We start from the raw sequence: 23,815 nt of genomic DNA, 5'->3' as shown, positions 1-23,815 counted from the left end.
GTGATCTGCCCGTCTCGGCCTCCCAAAGTGCTGGGATTACAGGCGTGACCCACTGTGCCTGGCCAAGCCTGGCTAATTTTTGTATTTTAAGTAGAGACAGGGTTTCACCATGTTGGCCAGGCTAGTCTTGAACTTCTGACCTTAAGTGATCTGCCCACCTTCACCTCCCAAATTGTTGGGATTACAGGTGTGAGCCACTGCACCCAGCCTAAATCTCTCTTCTTTATAAATTACCCAGTCTCAGGTATTTCTTTATGTCAATGCATGAATGGCCTAATTACATGTGCCAATTACATGTATTTTAAACATCTTCTCCCTGTTGTAGTTACATCATTTTCATTACAGTGTCTTTTGATAAATGAAGTTTCTTATTTTAATTTCATTGGCTTTTTCCAACTGTTTTTATGGTTCATGCTTTTTATATCTTGTTTAAAAACCCTTCCCTACTCTAAAGTCATAAGGGTTTTTCCCTATATTATATTCTAAGAGTTTTATAGTTGGACTCTCACATTTAATCTACCTGGAGTAGATTGTTGGGTCTGTAGTAGGGGTCTATTTTTTTTTTCCAAACAGATAACTGTCCCAATACCATTTACTGATAAAAATTCCTCTTCCCCACTGACACACAATGCTAGCCCTGGCCCAATCAAATTTCCACACACATAAGTCCAAATCTAAGGTTGCTTTCAGTTCTAAAATTTTATTCAACTGAAGGCACTAAAACTTCTTGTAAAGACAGAACATCAATCAGTTGTAACTTAAAGAAATATTTTTGAAGAAGAGACACCCAATACCAAGAGAATCCTGACTTCAGAAATATAACAACAAGAAAATACTACACAGAGTTCAAAGAACCTGGGCTCTCATTCCCATTCTAGAATTTGCTGAGTATTTAAGATCAGACATTCTCCAGAAGGCTGTGACATTCTAAGTTGTCAAAAAAAAAGGTACTCAAAAAAGGATAAAAAAGATCTACCTTCTCCCATGTCTAAACATCACACTTATGGGACAGTTTAGAAAATTACACTAAACAATATTTAAGTGATCATAAACAGAGGTAAAACGTAAATAAATCATTCCAAATTTTAGTTTTATATCTAATCTCATGAGGAATTTTTGCTCTAGCTTCTAGCATTATTTCTACTACAGTTTTGTACTCAAAAGACACCTGTTAATGTAATACATAGTGGTTTTATGATCTGAGTACCATCTAATTAAAGACTCAGTAAAAGTGAAGAGTATTTTCAAAAAGGAGCCTTTTTATAACTGAACACTGCTAAAATCCCACAAGGAAATTTGGCTCACTACATACTGGATAAAATTTAACTCAAGATAAGATTTTCAACTAATAAAATCACCTTTAATGTGGGCATTCTTATTTTACATTATTAGTATTCTTTTGAATAGCCACAGAAGTACAAAATATAACTGAATAATTTTCAGCCAAGTGTAGACACAACTCCAACTAAGCAACTTTATTAAAGCCAATTTATAAAACATTTTAAAATATAAATGTCCTTGATTAACACTGAGAAAAAATGTAAATGTTTAAAATATTCATGCATTAGTAAATATGACAGTTTTCTAATGACCTATTTTTGATATAAAAAAATTTAATGCCATGTCAATTTTGTTATAAGAATGGTTTCTTCTTATCACTGAGTAAATAAAGAGTGTAAAGAAAAAACCTGATATCTACTGAGTTGTCCACAATTCCACTGGTTAATTTGCTCACAAAATAAATGGACACAGTGGCACAGCAGACACTGGAGACTCAGAAGGGTGGTAGTGTGAGAGGTGGGACAGGGTTGAGAAATTACCTAATGGGTACAATGTACACTATTCAGGTAATGGTTACACTAAAAGCCCAGACTTCACCATTTCACAATATAACCATGTAACAAAACTGCATTGTACTCCCTAAATCTATATAAATAAAAAATAATCATTTCTATATATGTTAAGTTCCTAAAATGAATCACTCACCATTTACAAATATTGTGCTACTATAAATTTTTCAGATATCACTGGAGCAAAAGCAGAGGTGAAAAAAAAAGCTATAACAGGAGTTAACAGGTATTAACCAAGAGCTTGCCTTCATAACAGAGTGAAAAGTACTACTAGTTTATTGATTTGTTTTTCTATAACATCTGCATAGTTATCAGCAGGATTTGAATATTAACAACACAAACCAGAAAAGTCTATTCATCTACTGCAGGAGCTGATACTTTCTGGTTTGGTATAAAAAATAACTAGAAATCCACTCATTAAGGACTATTTAAATGATCTACTTACAAAAAATTAAGTACTCGCTATAAAGTTCCTCTTTTTGTTAACATGAATTATAGAGCAGTAAATCTAAATCATGTAGAAAATCAGTGGTAACTAATGGTTCCTTCACTTGAGGAGGCAAGGGTAATATTAAGCCAGAATTGCTATTTTGAAAAAAGTAAATCTAATAAACATGTTCTATTAGAAAAGGTAGGATAAGAATTTCAAGATCTCTCTATTCTTTCCTTTAATATGCTTTAGTAACAACAACAACAAAAAACTTATTTTAAGCCATGGTAGTCCATTGGCAAGGTGTTAGAAATTGGGCACTAGAGAATAACATACTTTTGTAAAAATCAATCATGTTCCCACTCCTAGATGTACCATAGATAGTTCTCACTACAGCGTTTACTCATGCATTCAGCAAATATTAATTAAATACCTACTATGTTTTAGGCACTATGATAAACACTAGGGATACAAAGATTAGTCAGAGTTCCTATATTCAAGGACCTTGTGATCCAGTATGTCATCTCAGAAGAATAAGTTATCTGGAGAGGATACAGAGATGAATAACTAATGGTAAATACAGTGGCTTCTACAGGAGTATTGACTCCAGATATTAACACTTTTTCAAGACACTAAGATAATGCAGAATGACAATGAGACATAAACCCTTTTAAAGATTATTTATTCAAGGTTGAGATAAGGTGAATACATTGAATAATTTTTTATTCAAAAAATTTCCAAGTACTAAAATTTAAAAGATGCTTTCCAAATTTGGAAACAGTTAAACATAGGATAAAAAAGCAAGTACTATCTGTGTAAAAGAAGGAACTAACGCTATAACAGGCGGTTGTATATAAAATATGAAAATACAAATTGGTTTAAAAAGGTTATAAATTAATGAATTTAATTCCATGAAATTTTACCACCATACGATCTAGTCTAAAATAAATGGACCCTCATGCACATATTTCATTCTCTTACACAATAGACTCTGCAAAAGAAAAGGAATAATCACATTGTATATTCTTAGAAACTGGCTGTCCCCGCATATCATCAGTGATTTTGCAGCAGGAAACTATAAAGCAAACAATTAAAATTCTAGCTCTCAACAAAAATTTTCAAATTAAAATCATTTTTCAAACCTCAAAGTTGAACAAGGTCTAAATTTCAGAACTATTCAACTCTACACACAGTGATACAGAATGTGTTAAAATATCCCTGTAACATTTAAGTTACTTTGGTCACTACCCCAGCTCAAAAAAACAACCATTACATAGTTATGCGCTTTCTTATTGGATATTATTTGGCGTATTCAATTTTAAACCAAATCGTAATGTACACATGAACTGGCAGTCACCTTTCATTAAAATTCTAATTATGTAAATGTGGCATTGTCCTATGAGAAAATATACAGTTTTACTCATAGTTTAGATCTTTATCTCCTAATTATTTTCTGGCAATGAGAAGGATATGTTCTGACATTAATTCCCTATTCCCATAACCTTAGAAAATAGGCACCTCTGCTTGGGAACTGAAAGGGTAAGAGATAAAAGTTAAAATGAATCATTAATAACATATTTACCGGTTTGATTCGCAGCTGACCACCTGCCACCTCAAGAATGGCATGTCTTCTGGATACTCTCTTGTCTGTTATCTATACAGTAAAAAAATTAAAAGATTAAGAATGGCCACCTTCTTAAAAAGCAACAAAACAAAAAGGCAAACAAAACCCCTGGCAATGTTTCTGAAATCAGTAGACTAGCTATGAAATACATCATTCATTCAACAACTATATGTTGAAATGATTGTCCTCATTTAACAAATAATGAAACTCAGAGATTAAAAAAACCTGCCCAAAGTCATGGAAGAGTCAACAACAGAGCCTCAAGCCTAGAATCTAACGGATCCCAAAACCTTGCATGATAGTTTCCATTCTTGACAGACATCTACTGGAGATTATTACCAAGAAAATTCAAAAATAGGAAAAGTATCTATATAATATGTACTTACCAGAAAACATTTCAAATACAAGAAACATATAGTATGTAACGATGATAAAGATTTTCAGAGGAAGAGATCCCATGCTCAAGGATCTGGTAAGTGTAAAAGGGTCTGACTGTAGGCTTTGGGGTCAAAAAGACCCAGATCAGGCAGAACTGCATGCAAACTCGGGGGCCACCAGCAGCACTCACGAGTTCAGGAAGGCAAGAAGCGGAATGGTGAAAACCAAACATTGGCAGTAAGAAAGAAATTAGCATTTTTTAAAAATATCTATTTGCTTCCTGTTTTGAGCCAACAGTGTTCTGCTTATGCTCACAATAATTCCTGCATACCAAAGTTCAAAAATTGTTTGCATTTTAAATGCTGACAGTGCCAATCAAAGCTTTCCCTTTTCACTGTAAATGCAATAGTTCAGACTGCCTTTTTTATTTGTGGTTGATTGATAATGAAAACATGTTAAGCACCAATTTCACTAACGCCATAACTACCGACCCCATCTCTTGGTAACCTTAGTATGTAGCCCTTGAATGCTGGCATTATCCGAATGAGGACCAAAATTATCAGTAAAAAATAGACCATGCCAACACATAAACTCAATTAAACCTATTAGTTCCACAAAAAATGTGAAACTGCCAGGAGTCAGTACTCATTTTTTTAACCAGAGAGCAGTTCCACACTTAAGGCTGTGACATACAGACAGTAATATCAAGCATCACAATGAGTATCACATGAATGAATTTTTTATAATCTATTGTTAGCCACAATGGCCATCCAAGAAGTACAAACTAATATCTATTCTTTCAGAAAAAAAGAGGCTAAAAATTTAAAGATCCCTTTCTTCTTCCCAGAACGTACCTTAGCCGGCTAAAAACAACAGCAGTTATCTGATGACTCATTGCATCATTTGCACAGAACTTTTGCTTAAATGTTGTGATTCAACATAACATTGCCATAGCTATTATTCACACTTTACATAGAAATTCAAAGTCCAGAGAATTTAGGTAACTTGGGTAGGTCACTCTCCAAGTAGGCAGTACTCCAAAGCCACACTCTTTTTAATAAAAATAGGTAATAGGGAGGGTGCGGTGGCTGCAATCCCAGCACTTTGGTAGGCTGAAGTGGAAGGACCGCTTGAGCTCAGGAATTTAAGACTAGCCTGGGCAACACAGTGAGATCCCCATCTCCACATAAAGTAAAAAATTAGTTGGACAGGGTGGCATGTACCTACAGTCCCAAATATTAATACTTGGGAGGCTGAGGTAGGAAGACTGCTTGAACCCAGGAGGTCAAGGTTGTAAAGCCATGATCGGCACCACTGCACTCCAGCCTAGGTGAAAGGATGAGACCCTGTCTCAAAAAAAAAAAAAAAAAAAAAAAGTAATAAATGTGAGAACACATTTATATACATGACTATACCTACATGCAATCATTCAAAAGTAATTTCAAAATATGCACATTATTCTGTGACTGAGAGTAAGCAATTCCTATTTCTGACTTGGATACCAAAATCTCATTACTTCAATACAAACCAGTTTTCTAACCAACAGAGTAATAAGCTACCAAATATAAAACTATGGCATATAAAGATGGTTCCTTTAACAGTCCACCATCTTTCTTTCCTCTTTCTTCTTTCCTCTTTTAAACTGTATTTTTTCAGGAAGCAATAAATGAACTTTTCTTATCTCTGTCTTTCTTTGAAGTAGGCTTCACTGACACTGCGAAGATAAAAGACATTTTAAGTAATATAAAAGTATAATGTGACCTCTAGTGGACATATAACTCCACAACAGTGTAATTTCATTACAAGCTATGTGTCTTTATAGAATACAAAAAGAATGCTATAAACGGTCTTTGAAATTAACATCACTCAGACATTTATAGTGTTCCTTTTAAAGTAAACCCCTAAATACTGAATATGTGATAAAATAACCATTTGCATTTTCTCAATGGGAAGCGTAAAGGTTTAATAAATTATCATTAAAACATTTTAATTTCAGGATTGATATACGGAGAGGGGTGGGGAGCAAGTGACAAACAGATTATCCTAAAGATCTGATTATCTGCTTTAACAGCCTATCACTGCTCCTTATACAGAGTGACTATCCAACACATTTTTATTATTTATTAATTAATATATCAACTGTAATAACAATCAATTATCAACAGCAAAGCACCATTCTAGACTTGTCATGTATCATCTTTTTCAGTCTTCACAAAATCTGTGAAGAAGATACTATTATTATACTTCACTTCATAGGTGAGAAAATGGAAGTACAGAGAGTTTAAGTAACTACTCAGTTACACAACCAATAAGTAGTAGGGCCAGGATCTGAACCTAAGGAATCAGATTCCAGAACCATTCATGCTCTAAATGTTGTATCTCATCCCTCAATATCATTACATGAAACCTAAAGCAAAACCTCAGTTTTTAAGATGATTTACCCAGTTTAACTGTCAAACTAGAACATAGTAAAGAACTGAAAATAAGGCAGAAATGGCTATTTAATAATCAAATAGACATTCAGAAGAGATTCAGATCCTAAATAAAGCTCCAAGAGGCCCTCAGACTTTCATTTGGTCCTGCTTATCTAATGGCATACCTAAGTCTAACAAGATATGTCATCCAAATTCTTAATTCTCTATTCGTAAAGTGGATAGGATTTAGTAGATAGCATACTGACAATAGGAGAAAATGACTGATGTTAGTCTACAAGTGGAAAGAGAAAGGCTACTAAAAAGCAAAGAAACCCAAGGACTCAAAAAGAATACACTGGTTAGAGGCCATTTAGGGTAGGACAAATGGCATAAATTACTTCAAAATATACTGAAGGCTTGCCCAAGTTTACTTACTTATTACTAGAGTCACCAAGTTTAAATTAAAACTTCAACTGAAAGTCAGACATTTCACATCTTAGAAAGCCATAAAAATAGTTAAATTGAGGAATTCCAATTTTTATAGAATAGTTATAGTCACCTAAATTCTAATCACAACACACATTCTTCAAAGAAATCAACAAATAGAGCAAACAAAACTACCCATATCTCATCCCATATCTAATGCAAAACTAGGAGATGGAGATTACAAAAAACTTTAACTTACATGTAAGAGAGATGAGAAATGCCAATTTCAGAAGATCAAGCCCCAGAACTTATGCTGGAGCAGAGAAAATCAGGTGGCAAACGACAGAAAAAGAGGAGAGAGGGAGTGGGAATCTAGGGGTGCTGAAGCACAAGTATCACTCCCAGAAAAATTAAGTCACACTTTTAGTGGGAAATACTAAAAACATATTTCAGATCCAACATTACAGAGGCCAAGCTAATAGAGAATCCAAAAGAGAAGCATATAAATATGTGGAACCAGGTATAGCAAGCGCAGTAAAGGCACCACTTCTCAGAAAGAAGAAGGATACTTGGAAGAAAAAAATAAATCCAGTAGTATAGATTTTGGCTTCAAAATACCATTCCCCACTAAAAGAAACCAGAGCTCTTTTGAGAAATGTCATATTCCAGGTCTGAGGCACAAAAAGTATAATGTGGACCTAGGATATCTTCTTGTGCCAGAGGACAAAGAAATGCTCAAAAATTGATGGGTGCATGTCAGAAGGACAGAGAAACCAGTGCGAAAAAACTCTCACTGACCAAATTTAGAATGATTTGAGCACCAAAATAGTGATAATACTGGAATACAGGAAATTGAATCGCAAAATAATCCATGATTCCGTACCAATCCACATAAAGTAAAAAATTAGTTGGACAGGGTGGCATGTGCTTATAGTTCCAAATATTAATACTTAGGAGGCTGACGTAGGAAGACTGCTTGAGCCCAGGAGGTCAAGGTTGCCGTGAGCCATGATCACGCCACTGCACTCCAGCCTGGGGGACAGGGTGAGACCCTGTCTCAAAAAAAGAAAAAAAAAGATAATAAAAAAGATTCCATATGAATCATGGATTATTTTTTGATTCAATGTGCTGTACTCGAGTATTATCAGAGGGTAAGGCTGGGAGAGATGCTTTTCTTTATAAAAGAATGCCAGCTAAAGTAGAAAAAAATGGTAGAACCAAAAAAATCACTATTTTTTAACTATCAATGTAAAAATTAAGTTAGGAAAGGATAAAAGGATGTTTATTTCCTAATAATAAAAAAGGTTTGTTGGGAAAAAATACTCATGAAGTCTCAGTATCACTCCACAGATTACTGACAAAGGAAATGGCAGATGAACTGTGAAATCCGGCAGATACCATCTTATCAAGGTGATTACACTTACCACATCATCACAACAGGACAAACTGATAGATGTGCTTCCTAATGCGGTACTCTGAATAAACATCATCTACTTAATATTTTCACCAAAAATGTTTAATGTGAATCAAATTATGTGCAAACAATCAAACAAAAATTGTGGGACACTCTAGGAATAATTGGCCTGGACCCACAGAAGCACCGATGTCATTAAAGACAAAAGGCAAGAAAACCATTCTAGATTAAATGAAAAAAAATTTAACTGGATCACGGTTTTTTTAAAAAAATGCAAAAAGCACATTACTGAAAACGATGTACAAAACTGAGTATGGAACATTAAAATTTATGGCACAGTTACACATTTCTAGAATATAATAACAGAACATAGCTATATAGAAATGTCCTCGTTCTTAGGTGACACATGTTGACATATTTAGTGATGAACTGCCATAATGCATGTATGTACTTTCAACTGTGTTCAGGAGAAAGAAAAAAATGTGCACGCACGTACACACACACATACACACACAGGCATATTACAGAAGAAGAAAAATCAATGCCTTATTTGATTAAATTGCTGTTTGTCAAATTTCTGTTACTTGTAGTCAAAAGCAACTGTGATTAATACACATTCCTCTAACCATTGTTATATTTATTTTTTTTTAGAGATGGGATTTTCCCATTTTGGCCAGGCTGGTCTCAAACTCCTGGCTCCAAGTGATCTGCCCACTTGGGCCTCTCAAGGTGCTGGGATTACAGGCATGAGTCACTGTGCCTGGTCTTAAACTGCCTTTTTTTTTTTTTTCAGACTAAGCTTCACTCTGTTGCCCAAGTTGGAGTGCAATGGCACAATCTAAGCTCACTGTAAACTCTGCCTCCCGGGTTCAAGCGATTCTCCTGCCTCAATCTCCCAGGTAGCTGGGATTACATGCATGCGCCACCATGCCTGGTAAATTTTTTTTTTTTTTACATTTAGTAGAAACAGGGTTTCAACATGTTGGTCAGGCTGGTCTCGAACTCCTGAGCTTGAATGATCCACCCACCTCGGCCTCCCAAAGTGCTGGGATTACAGGTGTGAGCCACCGTGCCCAGCCCTAAACTGAATTCTTAATATTGTTTCTTGAATGTGAACAGGTCTGTCTATTCTTATATCACTTTTGTAGTGATACCATGAGGATCCTTTATATTTGACTTTCTGGTTTTAAATATTAATAGAATACTTCATCCACTATAATATACATACAGGTCCCTTCTCTAGTTTTAAGATACGAAGATTATACCAGAAGAAAAGATAAACACATGAAAACATAAAAGAACTGTTTATGATCTGTTTGTTACCAAATACGTATTTTTGGTATTTATTGAAGTCAAACAAAACGGAAATTATCTTATGATGTGACGAGCAGAAATATTTAGCTATTTTGAATCAAAGTCTGTGATCTCTTTGTTTAACTGCAATTCTCAAAATTCTAAAAACTAAAGAAACAACCCTGAATAAAGTAAAAGCAGAAAAGCTACTGGATCTTGAAATAGAATAGGGTTGGTACCTTTCATTTCATTTTTTGTCTATATACAATATAGACAACACAAGTTAATTTTTTGTAAAATGCTTTTCTAGAGAAGTTTCTGAACATCATAGACAGTTATAATATATCACATTAATTCAATGTTCTCATGTAACTTGGTTCCTGTAAATATAAGAACAGAAAATAGTTCCTTTTTCAGTATAAACTATATTACAAATTGTTTTTTAGTATAAACTATATTACACAGGATATTATTATAGTACAAATATAGTACACAGGATGTATATTATAGTACAAATTGGTTTTCAGTATAAACTATATTACACAGGAAAGGTTAAGATAATTATATGATACTTTATACTTTAATTTTATAAAAATTATCTTGTATGAATAAAATCAGAAAGATGGCTGACTAGAGGTGCCCGATGCGTGCCCTTGCCCCCTAAAAAGGGACCCAAACACAGAATTAACAACTACAATTCAACTGGAGTGTCTGAGGGAGAGCGCTGAAGTGCTGCAAGGGAGTGGCAAGATCCCTGTGGAGCACAAAAGCAGGATGAAAAGAGGTGCAAGGCACCCTGCCTCTGCTGTCCCATCTCCCCAATGAGACTGGCTGGGAGCCAGGAGGGACTTCTTACAGGGTAATGGTAAAGCACAGGCCCCAACCACAGAAACTTGCAGTCCTCACTGCAGGAGAATCCCACAGTCCTTACAAGCCTTGAGCTGTTTGGAGAGCTACCTGGAATTTACAAAGCTACATTACTCCACAGTAGGAGCTCGTGTTATGTACTCCCCACCCTTGCATAACCTAAGCTGCTACAGCATAGCACCTTCTTGAAACCAGAGACACTGCTGGGGGGTGTCCTGCTCTGGGGGCCAGTAGCCACTGTGTCTCTCTAGCTTTGAGGTTCTACCATCATTCCATAAAGACCACATGAAGGACTGCAATGCAATGACTCCAGTTACTGAGAGCCTGGGCCCAGGGACAGTCATGACTCTGGTACTGCATAATGGGGAAGCCAAGCCCAGGCTGGCCAAACCACCACATGCCTGTGCCCCCAGCTGCAGAAACAGCATAGCAGCCCACCCCCGGTACACCCTTCCCCAAGCTAGCCAAACCATTGTGAGCTCACATCCCAGCCAGAGAAACAGCAGACCACCCCCAGGGGGCATGCCACCAAACTGGCCTAATCATTGTGTGTCCATACCCCAACTGAGAACACAGTCTGGTGGAACCACCCTAGGCGGACATACTCCACAAACCAGCCAAACTGCCCCACCCCTGCAGCCCTAGCTGGATAAACAGCCTGGTGGCTCTTTCCTCAGTGAGCCAGACCCTGAGCAGCCAAACCACAAAATGTCTGCACCCTAAGTCTGATAAACAGCCCAGAGAGCCAGTCCCTGAGCTGACCAACCAGCTGCACACCAGCACCCACAGCCTGAGAAGTAGCCTAGCAGACCTGCCCTCAGTGACCCAATCTCCAAGCCAGCTGACTATGTGTACATGCATACCCCTGGCCCAACAACCAGCCTGGCGAGCCCATCTCTGGCAAAGTCATACCACCACTACCACCGCACACTTCCACAGCCTAGGCCATTGAGGAACTTGCAAACATTACTAATATGGGTTACAGCTGAGGAAACTGTACAGAGACCACACTACTGTGCTCACTCAGAACCAAAGCCAATGCATTCTACCCATCAGACACCATAAGACCCATCTAAAGGAATAGGTCTTTCCCTGTGAAAGCTACTTTATCAAATTAGAAGAGGCAACTATTCCACCAGATGAGCAGATATCAATACAGGGACACAAGAAACATGAAAAAAAAAACACGACACCCTCAAAGGAACACATTAATTCTCCAATAGCAGACTCCACAAAAAAAAAGAAATTTATAAAATGCCAGAAAAAGAATTCAAAATAACCTTAAGAAAGTCAACAAGATAGAAGACAATGCAGATAACCCAATAATTCATTATTTAAATGAGAAAGTCAACAGAGAGAAACATCATAAAAAAGAACCAAACAGAAATCTTACAGCTGAGGAATTCAGAGAATAAGAAAAAATAAAATCAAGCCTTCCCCAGACTATATCAAGCAGAAGAACTTCTGAACTTAAAGACTAAGTCTTCTGAAATAACCCAAAGCAAAGAAAAAAATATTTAAAAGAATGAAGAAAACCGATTGAATTTATGGGACACCATTAAGCGAACAAATATTCACATTATGAGAATTCCAGGAAAAGAAAATGTGGAAAAGGCATAGAAAACCTACTTAATGAAATAATAGCTGAAAATCCCCCAAGTCTTAAGAGAGAGAAGGACATCCAGATGCAGGAAGCACAGAAGTTCTCAAATAAATCAGCCCAAAAAGGTCCTCTCCAAGGCACTTACAGCCAAATTTTCAAAAGTCAAAGACAACAAGAAAATTCTACAAACAACAAGAAAAAATCATCAAGTCACATAAAAGGGAATGGCCATTAGACTAACAGCAGATTTCTCAGCAGAAACTTTAACAGGCTGAGAAAATGGGATGATATATTTAGTGCTGAAAGGAAAAAAACAAACAAACAAACAAACAAAACCTGCCAGCCAGGATGTAGGCTACCCAGTAAAGCTATCCTTTAGAAATGAAGTTTTCCCAAACAAGCAAAAATTAAGGGAATTCCATCACCACTCAACAAGCCCTACAAGAAATACTTAAAGGAGTTACTACATGGCTTCACGCTGAATTCTACCAAATTTTTAAAAAAGACTAACACCAATTCTTCTCAACCTATTCCAAAAAATTAAAGGGAAAGGAACTATTGCAAGTTCATTACATAACGCCAGTATGACCCTGAAACCAAAACCAGACAAGGACACACAAACACACAAAAAAAGAAAATTACAAGCCAACATCCCTGATGAACATATAGATTCAAAAATCCTCAAAAAAATACTAGCAAACTGAATCCAAGAACACATTAAAAAGATTATACAGCATGATCAAGTGAAATTTATCCCAGGGATACAATGATGGTTCAAACATACACAAATCAATAAATGTGATATATCACATCAACAGAATTAAGGACAAAAACCATATGATCTCAAGAGGTTCAGAAGAAGTATTCGATATAATTCAACATCCCTTCATGATAAACACTCAACAAATCAGGTATAGAAGAAACATACCTCAACACAATAAAGGGTATATACGACAAACCCACAGCTAACATCATATGGAAAAGGGAAAAGATGAAACTTTTTCTTCTAAGAATTGGAACAACCTAAGGATGCCCCACTACTACCACTCTTATTAAATATAGTACTATTAGTCCTAGCCAGAGCAATTAGGTAAGAAAAAAAAAAATCAGCCGGGCATGGTGGCTCACACCTGTAATCCCAGCACTTTGGGAGGCCAAGGCGGGTGAATCACAAGGTCAGGAGTTCAAGACCAGCCTGGCCAAGATGGTGAAACCCCATCTCTACTAAAAATACAAAAATTAGCTGGGCATGGTGGTGGGTGCCTATAATCCCAGCTACTGGGGAGGCTGAGGCAGAGAATTGCTTGAACCCGGGAGATGGAGGTTGCAGTGAGCCGAGATCATGCCACTGCACTCCAGCACTCTGTCTCAAAAAAAAAAAAAAAAAAAAAAAAAAAACAAAAAAGAGCATCTAAATGGAAAGGAGGAAGCAGAATCGTCCCTGCTTGTAGATAACGTGATCTCACATTTAGAAAAACCTAAAGACTCCACCAAAAGAACTCTTAAAACTGATAAACAAATTCAATAAACTTACAGGATACTTTAACTTAAAACAATATGGGGCTTAGGGGAACCAACCTTGACTCCCCCAAAACTTAACTACCAATAGCCTACTGTTGACTGGAAGCCTTAATCAATTATAAATAATTGCTTAACACATATTTTGCATATTATATGTATTTTACAGTGTATTCTTATAATAGAGTAAGCTAGAGAAAAGAGAATGTTTTAAGAAAATCATAAGGGAGAGAAAATATATGTACTATTCATTAAGTGGAAGTGGATCATCATTCAGATCTTCATCTTCATTGTCTTTACCTTGAGTAGGCTGAGGAGGAGGAGGAGGAGGAATAGGAGGAGCTGCTCATGCTGTCTCAGGGTGGCAAAGGTGTAAAAGGTAAAGGAGGTAGAAGGAAAGGCAAGAAAGGCAGACATACTTGGTGTTTTATGAAAATACATGATAACTTGCCTAACTTTTTTGCTTTCCATTTCTTTAAAAAAAAAAAGTTTTTATACATTTCCAATCCTATTCTACCATTTGTTTAGTTTCAGGGTCTGTATCATAGAAAGGTCCATGTTGTAAAAGAAAAGCAGTGTTGAATAAACATAACCCTTCTGCCAGAGTGTTTAGTGTCGGTTGGTTTACTGGCACTGCTGCTTCTACATCATCTTCCTCATTTCTGGCACTGGTTCAGAAGCATTTGTCTCCATCAAGTTGTCTTCTGTTAATTAGTGTTTATTAGTTCTTGAATTTCTCCAATATCTATACCTTGAAATCCTTTACCCCCGACTTTTTGGCCATATCCACAATCTCTTTCATAATTTATTTGATTGGCTTTGTCGTAAACCCTGTGAAGTCATGCACATCATCTGGACAGTTTTCTTCAGCAAGAATTCACTGCTTCAGGCTTGATGGCTTTCATGACTTTTTCTGTAACAACAATGGTATCTTCAATGGTGTAATCCTTCCGGACTCATGATGTTCTCTCTAGGGAGGTTCTCTTCCATAACAATGACAATCTTTTCCATAGAGTACTGTGTATAATGAGCCTTAAAAGTCCTTATGACTCCCTCATCTAGTGACTGAATTAGAGATGCTGTGTTTGGGGGAAAGTAGACCACCTCAGCACCTTCGTTACTGAACTCATGGGGCTCTGGGTGGCCAGAGGCATTGTTCAAAAGAATTCTAAAAGGCGGTCTCTTACTGGCAAGGTACTTCCTGACTTCAAGGACAAAGCATTGATAGAACCAATTCAGAAAAAGGATTTTCATGCCTAGACTTTCTCTTTGTACAACCAAAAGAATGGCAGCTGGTGGTTATCTTTTCCCTCCAAGGCTCAGGGGTTAGCATCTTTGTAGATAAGGGCAGTACTAATCATAAACCCAACTGCATTTGCACAAAACAGTAGAACTGCCTATCCTTTCCTGCCTTAAATCCCAGTGCTCACTTCTCTTCCTTACTAATAACTGTCCTTAGTGGCTTTTTTTTTTTTTTTCCCAGAGTAAGGCACTTTGATCCACATTAAAAAACCTGTTCAGACAGACATCCTTTCTCCTCAATGATTATCTTAATGACATCTGGGAATACATCTGCTGCTGCCTGGGCAGCAGAAACTGCATTTTCTGTTACCTTGACATTTTAAAAGCCAAACATCTTTTTAAAATTATTAAACCATTCTTTGCTGGCATTAAATTCTCCAGCTTTAGATCTTTTACCTTCTTTTTGCTTTAGGTTGTCATATAATGACTTTGCTTTTTCTTGAATCATATTAGAGTCTATAGGTATGTTTTTCTTATAGCAAGCCTGTATCCACATAAAAATTGCATTTTCAGTACAAGATAAAAAGGTGTTTTACAAAAAGTGCAAGGTTTTCCCACCTGCTGGCATAGCTGCAGTGAAAGCTTCATGAATTTCCTTTTCTTTTTTTTACAGTCATCCATACGCTGTATTCATTTATTTTGAAATGGCAGGCAACACAGCTGCAGACCTTAATCTATTATATGTATCAAGGAATTCAACTTCTTGTAATTTTTCTCTGCTTTTTTTTTTTTTCTGCCATTATTTTTCTCCGCTTTTTGGGAGAACTTCCAGCATCACTAGTGGTATTATTTCATATAGGTCCCATGGTCCCATGGTGTGTTAATCAAGGTTTACAATATTGCACTAAACACAATAGAAAAATAGAAGACTCACGAGAGATCCCTCCTGCTTTTTTTTTCTAAAGACATTGATATAGTATAGTTTGGCTGTGTCCCCACCCAAATCACACCTTGTACTGTAATAATCCCACATGTCAAGGGTAGGACCAGGTGGAGATAACTGAATCAGGGGGTGGTTTCTCCCATACTGTTCTCAGAGTAGTAAATAAGTCTCACCCCTGCACAAGCTCTCTTGCCTGATGCCATGTAAGATGTCTGACTTTGCTCCCCATTCACCGTCCGCCAAGATTATGAGGCCTCCCCAGCCATATGGAACTGTGAGTCAATTAAGCTTCTTTCCTTTACAAATTACCCAGTTTTGGGTATGTCTTTATTAGCAGTGTGAGAACAGACTAATACAGACAGGGTCTCACTCTGTCACTCAGGCTGGAGTATAATGGTGCAATCATGGCTCACTGCTGCCTCAATCTCACAGCCTCAAGTGAGGTTCCCATCTCAGCCTCCAAGTAGCTGGGATTACAGGCATGCACCACCATGCTCAGCTAGTTTTTTGTTTTTTTTAATTTACTTTTTGTAGAGATGGAGTCCCATTATGTTGTCCAGGCTGATCTTGAACTCCAGGCTCAAGCAGTCCTTTGGGAGTCCTTCAGCCTCCCAAAGTGCTAGGATTACAGGCATGAACCAACACACCCAGCTGAGATCCGTTTTTATTATGATACACAATTTACTGGAGAGTTGAACTGCTTATGCTGAGATGATTCACATCACATGTTGTTGTAAGCAGATACCTGCAACAGTAGAGCTCACCAAAACAGCAACAAGAAGTGGCTAGAAATTATTACAGAAGTACAGTATGTACTACAGTGAATTTTATGCTTTACATTTGTCTGCATTTCTCTCAACTGCAAATGGCACTATGTACACTCTGTGTTTGTGTGTGTATGTTTTGATAAATTTTACCTTTTTACAATAGATTTGAATATATTTTATGGTAGTAAATGATAAGCTAGACTACTACCTACATATATTTCATTTATTCATTATATATCTTCTTAATTTTTCAATGTTTTTTAAATATAGAGTTTGTGAGTTTTTTCAAATTGTCACAAATCTCCAAAAACTTTTCCAATATATTTGTTGAATCTGCATAGAAGTGGACCTATGCAGTTCAAAACCCACGTTGTTCAGGGTTAACTGTATTCACAAAATTGTGCAACCATCACTTCTATTTCCAGGATGTATTCATCACTCCAAAAGGAAACCTCATACCCATTAGGACTTTGGGTTTTAAGTGTGACAGTAAGCCACTGGAAGGTTGCACTGAAAATACTATTTAGAATATTAATAACAAAATTTATGTTATAATATTAATGAAAAATCAGTGGTAACTATTGCACAATACATATACTGAGTAAAATATATATACCTATGTACACAGATTCAATACATGAAAGAACTACATTGAATGTTTACAGTGCTTATGTCTTGGTAATTGACTTCGAAGTGCTTATTTTGTCTTCCTGCTTACTTGATTTTGGTGAAATTCCTACTTTTTTTTTTTTTTTCTTTTTTGAGTCTCACTCTGTTGCCCAGGCTGGAGTGCAATGGCACAATCACAGCTCACTGCAACCTCTGCCTCCCGGGTTCAAACGATTTTCCTGCCTCCGCCTCCCAAGTAGCTGGGATTACAGGTGTGCACCACCACACCCAGCTAATTTCCGTATTTTTAGTAGAAATGGGCTTTCATCATGTTGATCGGGCTGGTCTCGAACTCCTGACCTCAGGTGATCCGCCCGCCTCGGCCTCCCAAAGTGCTGGGATTACAGGCGAAAGTCCTACATTTTCTACACTGAGTATATAATCTTGCAAAATTGGGAAAGAGCATAATACATATAAAAAAATTACTTTACACAATACTTCACAATTTACAGTACTTTCCCAAAAGACTATCTAGTTTGCTGTATCAACAACAGACAAAAAAAGACAAATTCAAATTTTCATGATAGAGAAAAACAGAAAGTCATCTAGTATAGGGTTTGAAGCCAGTATTATGGTGAAATGCACAAACCTTAAAAAAAAAAAAAAAAAAAAAAAAAAAGCATGGGATCTATTTTATACATAATTTCATTAGATTATTTCCTCCCACTTTTGTGGAGCAGAGGGTAAGTTAAAAAAAAATTATATATATCTCTATAGAAAGACTCAAACTGAATCCAGACTGGTTACTATAAAGAAGTCTACAAATCATAAAATTTTCTTATCTAGAGATCTTCCCAGTGCCAAGTCCAACATGCATTCCAGAGCTCAGTCATCTATGCTGAGACTCTGCCATAATATTTGATGAGAGGTCAGTCTTATTCCTCAATAGAGCAAAAGTAGTTGATATAAGATATTTAACATTATTGTATCTGGAATGTACCAAAGTCCAACTTCTGATGTTAAGAAGGGGCAAGTATGAAGAAATAGACTTGATTTTGCCCAGAGACTCTCCATATACACTTCAATTCAGAAATCAAGTTCTCTTTAAAAGGTTAATATATTTGATGTGAAATGTTCTTTGGAACTTGTGAATATGCTTTCCTATAAGAATAATGGTATAAATGGTAGGTTATCAGGCAACCTCACAGACACCTGTCTAATTCACAATACTGATTAATATGGATCATTCAGATTTTAAAAAGTAAATCCAGTGGTTTTTGAGCTCGAATTCAAGGCTGCTGAATTGTTAGCCAATATGATGAAATTGTGCTGACTATCAAGATGTCACTGAAATTTCAACTCACCCTACCTGTTTGGCTTGCAATGCTGCTTACACAGTGAATGCTGCACAAGTGTGAGAACATCATCATTAATAGATGATGACAGAGGCAACGCAGTAAGTAAAGACATAAAGAGAGCTTAAGAAGACAAAAGTGGGTTTAAAGCACCACTTGGGACTGGAAAATTAATGTGTCTAAGTAGTTATTTTGCTTATTCAGTTCGGTTCAGCAGACATTTCTTAAAGACCCATTGTGTGCCAAGTACTCTACTTAGTGTGTCTAGAAGTAGTTTTTAACTCTGGCTTTGCAGTAGAATCATCTTCAGAGCTTTTAAAAATACAGATACCCACCCGGGAGCGGAGGCTCACGTGTGTAATCTCAGCACTTTGGGAGGCTGAGGTGGGGAGATCACCTAAGGTCAGGAGTTCGAGACCAGCCTGATCAACATGGAGAAACCCTGTCTCTACTAAAAATACAAAATCAGCCGGACATGGTGGCACATGCCTGTAATCCCAGCTACTTGGGAGGCTGAGGTAGGAGAATCTCTTGAACCCAGAAGGCGGAGGTTGTGGTGAGCCAAGATCACACCATTGAACTCCAGCCTGGGCAACGAGAAAAAAACTCCATCTCAAAAAAACACATATACCCAGACACTACCTACAGAATCAAATTACCAAAGAAAGGAACTCATACAAAAGTATGAAGACATGTGAGAAGATAGCTTATTCATGATAAGTAGTAAATGGGGGATGAAAATTTGAAGGCATTAATTCAGGGGAAGATATATATAATTGTAAAATATAGTCTTTGTCCCTGTTGCCTGGCATAACCACTAAAATCCTCAGAATCTCCCCAGTGATGTCTTTTTGTATACTAATGAGTTAAGTGACAGCCAGCAGCCCCTAGATAGCTTCAGAGTGGGAGCCAGTCACTGGAAAGACCAAGGTATGATTAGAGAATTGGGACTTTCAGCCCCAAGCCCCAGCCTCCTCTAGGGAGATGAGAGGTGCTGAAGGGTTAGCTGATCACTAATGGCCAACGGTTTAATCAATCAAGACTAAATAATGATGACTCCATAAAAACCCAAAGGGGACAGGGTTAGGAAAGCTTCCAAACAGGTGAACATGTAGAGGTTTCTGGAGGGTGACACACTTGTTGAGGGCATGGAAGCTCAGTACCCCTTTCCATAGCTTGCCCTATGCATCTCCTCATCTGTATCCTTTGTCATATCCTTTATAACAAACCAGTTCTAGGAGCTGCTCTAGCAAATTAATAGAGTCCAAGGAAAGGGCCATGGGATCCCCAGTTTACAGCCAGTGGTTCAGAAGCACAGGTAAAACAACTTGGGGCTTGTAATTGGCATCAGAAGTGGGGGGAAATCTTGGGAACTGAGCCTTCAACCTGTAGCAGCTGATGCTATCTCCAGATAGATGGTGTCAGAATTAAATTGAATTAGAGGACACCCAGTTGATGTCTGCTGCAAAAGTGACTGCTTGCTCATTGGTAGGGGGAAATCACCACATATTCAATGACACAGGAGTCATCTGTGTTGACTGTTGTATTTTTGTCCACTCAGAATATATATATGAAAAGTTATTTATCTCACATCTATTAGAATGATCAAAATTTAAAACACTGATAACACCAAATGTTGATAAGGATGTCCAGCGACAAGAACTGTCATTCATTGCTAGTGGGAATGCAAATAGTACAGCCGCTCTGGAAGACAGTTTGGCAGTTTCTTACAACACTAAACATACTATTACTATACAACTTTACTATCCAATCCAGCAACTGTGCTCCTTAGTATTTACCTAAATGAGCTGAAAACCTATGTCCACACAAAAATCTGCACCCAAACGTTTGTAATTGTATTATCCATGACCACTAAAACTTGAAAGCAACCAAGATGACCTTTAGTAGGTGAATGGATAAACCGAAAATGGAATATTATTCATCACTAAAAAGAAAAGAGCTATGAAGCCATGAAAAGACTTGGAGGAACCTTAAATACATATTACTAAGTGAAATCTGAAAAGGTTATGTACTATATGGCTAGAACTCTATGACATTCTGAAAAAGGCAAAACTATGGAGAAAGTAAGAGTCCAGTAGTTGCCAGGAGTCCCAGGGAGCCCCTGGGGGATGAATAGGCAGAGCACAGAAAATTTTAGGGCAGTGGAACAATTCTGTGTTACACTGCAATGGTAGATACATGGCATTATACATTTGTCAAAACCCACAGGATGTGCAATACCAAGAGTTAACTCCAGTGTAAACTATGAACTTTGGGTGATAATGACATGTCAATGTGGATTCATCAATTGCAACAAACATACCACACTATGCAGAATGTTGATGGTGGGGGAAGCTGTACATGTAAGAGGACAGAGAGTATATGGGAACTCTCTGTACTTTCCACTCAGTTTTGCTGTGAACCTAAAACTGCTCCATAAAATAAAGTCTACTTTAAAAACTAATATATTAAAAAACAATGTTTGTAAAAGTTAAACGAGATCATTGACGTAATGTGATCATCCCACAAGCCTGGTCAACACTTACCCAATTATCCAACACGCCACATCTTAGAGCCTTAAACCACATAAGCTCTTCCTTACCCCACCCACTCTTCACCTACCAAAATTCTAACTGTCCCAACACACCACAGTCAAACTCAACATGCAACCAAGTTCATGAAGCTTTCTTTCCCTGATCCCACCTCTTAACTTCAGGTTCCTTCTTATACTTCTCTGTACCCTGTGACATCATTCTGTCTAGCTTGAGGACTAAGCTCTGATTTTTTTTTTTTTTTTAATCTTGCCTAAATTCCTCTCTAAGGGGTCTGGGAAGTCATGCCCTACAAACTATAGATTATCATCAGATGAGTTTTATTTAACCCTGTATAACGTGACTTACTTTCCAGTCTGACTCAGCCATAACAAGGAAGAAAATCAAAATGTTTTACCCTAAAATATATTTCTTTGCCATACCTCGGAATTGCCCTGCAAAGTCTCTTGTGGGAAAAATCCACATTCTACAGGGAATCCCTTTTCCCCCTTGTTTCCCTTCCTTCCTTTCCAGATCCAGGAGATAATCAGTTAAGAGCCAGGAACCCTTTCCTGTCTGATAAGAAACATTTTGCAACCTGCTATCTCTAAAGTCTGCGATCTGAGAGCTCTGCACAATAAAACTTGGTCTCCATAAGCCTTTATCTTAACCTGCACATTTCCTTTGATCTCAGGTCTTCAGATAAACTCAACTAATTGTCAACCAGAAAATGTTTAAATTTACCTATAGCCTGGAAGCCCTTGCTTTGGGTTGGCCCGCCTTTCTGAACCAAACCAATGTATTTCTTAAACGTATTTGATTGATTTCTCATGCCTCCCTAAAATATATAAAAACCAAGCTGTACCCTGACCACCTTGGGAACATGTTCTCAGGACCTCCTGAGGGCTGTGTCATGGGCCACGGTCACTCATATTTGGCTCAGAATAAATCTCTGGAAATATTTTATAGAATTTAACTCTTCATCAACAGACTCATAGTATTTAAACAAAACTTTTAATAAAATGTGACCTTTTAAAAATCAAGGATACTATCTAAAAATTCAAATCTCTTACTATTCTTAAAAAAACAGTATGACACTGTTATCAAGTGGGAATAGGGGAAAGTAGCAGGGATTGCACAGAGACCCTCTCCTTGTGGCCTTCCCAACACTGAGGCAGAACTGTTGTCATTTATCACTGTCCCTATGTTGTTTCTTCTTCCCTCCCACTTCGCTCACTCCAAGTGTCAGCCTGGCTCCAGTCCCCGTGTGAGGCTGTAACCTTGTTTAGTTATTAATACTTGTTTATTTGTCTCTCAAACCTACAAAACTGTAAGTTTCTTGAGAGCAAGGACTTGTTTTTCATTCATCTTTATTTCTCCTATACTCCCTCCCATCCAACCATAGTACTTATTTATCAACTATTTCCTGAATTTAGCCAATTATCCATCAACAAAATAGGAAAAATGTTAAAACTTAATTCATTGTGAATGTTACTCCTTAAGATCTAGCAGTTGGTAGGACTGCATCTTTACTATATTTAAATTCACTTCAAAACTCAATGATAACCCTTTTTCATATCTAAGTCACAAATAGGCTCTTTTTGAGGGTAGAGTGAATGAGAGGCTGAGATGTAGAAATGGAAGGAAGAAGAAATCATGTCTTGAAGGCCTACTATGTGCTAGGTACTGGTTGTAGGCTAAATAATAAAATGAGGGAAGGGCAAATCTAGAAATAAAGGAAGTGTTAGGGAAGAAACCTACGTTGGAGCGGGTAGGAACAGCATTCCAAGACAGCCAGGAGGATTCTGCAATAAGCAGTTCAAGCACAGAGCTGCCAGGTCGGGGGATAGTTACTTTGTATAGTTACTTTGTAGAACATTTACAACATTCTTAGAAGTGGTGAACTGATGCCACCTGAAGAGTCTATACTGAAGCCTATGACCTTCCCTGTTCCCCCAACTGGGGACTCTTCTCTTTTTAATCAAAGCAGCCAATTTAATTACATCTACATTGAGAAAGTCTCACTAGATATCCCTAGAAGTGAAATCGATCATAAGGAAATGTATCATATAATCCCTGCTGTCAAAACAAAAGAAGAAAAATCTGAAATCAAAAATAGTAGATTTCATTTAAGAGTGTAACAGCTTGAATTAAAAATCATAAAGCAAATACTTTGGCCTAACAGTGCTTGACATGTTGTTCTATAAAACCCTTTAAAATAAAATTTTCTTAAGATAATGGTAGATTCACATGTAGTTGAAAGATATAATATAGAAATATCTCTTGTACCATTTATCCAGTTTCCCCCAATGGTAACATCTTACAAAACTACAGTACAATATATCAACCTAAGATATTGATACTGACAGAGTCCAGACAAAGCACATTTCTGTCATCACAAATATCCCTCATGTTGCTATTTTATAGCCATATCCATTCCCATCTGCCCTCCTGCCTAATTTTTTAACCTTTGGCAACCACTAATCTGTTCTCCATTTTTGAAATTTTGCAATCTGCAATTTCAATAATGTTATATAAATAGAATCACACA

At 37.1% G+C, this 23,815-nt stretch overlaps 1 protein-coding gene across 1 annotated transcript in view; it reads right to left on the bottom strand.

The window, feature by feature from the left end:
- Positions 1-23,815, bottom strand: part of APLF (aprataxin and PNKP like factor) — a 96,695-nt gene that overhangs the window by 70,279 nt on the left and 2,601 nt on the right. Inside the window, exon 2 of the mRNA XM_011984996.1 lies at positions 3,863-3,934. Within this exon, the coding sequence (XP_011840386.1) occupies positions 3,863-3,934 (72 nt within the window). The remainder of the gene's footprint in view (positions 1-3,862; positions 3,935-23,815) is intronic.

The sequence above is a fragment of the Mandrillus leucophaeus genome, unplaced genomic scaffold (assembly GCF_000951045.1).
Source record: "Mandrillus leucophaeus isolate KB7577 unplaced genomic scaffold, Mleu.le_1.0 Scaffold279, whole genome shotgun sequence".
Taxonomy (NCBI): Eukaryota; Metazoa; Chordata; class Mammalia; order Primates; family Cercopithecidae; genus Mandrillus; species Mandrillus leucophaeus.
Note: the sequence above shows the minus strand (reverse complement) of the source record. Positions and strands in the feature narration are given on the sequence as shown.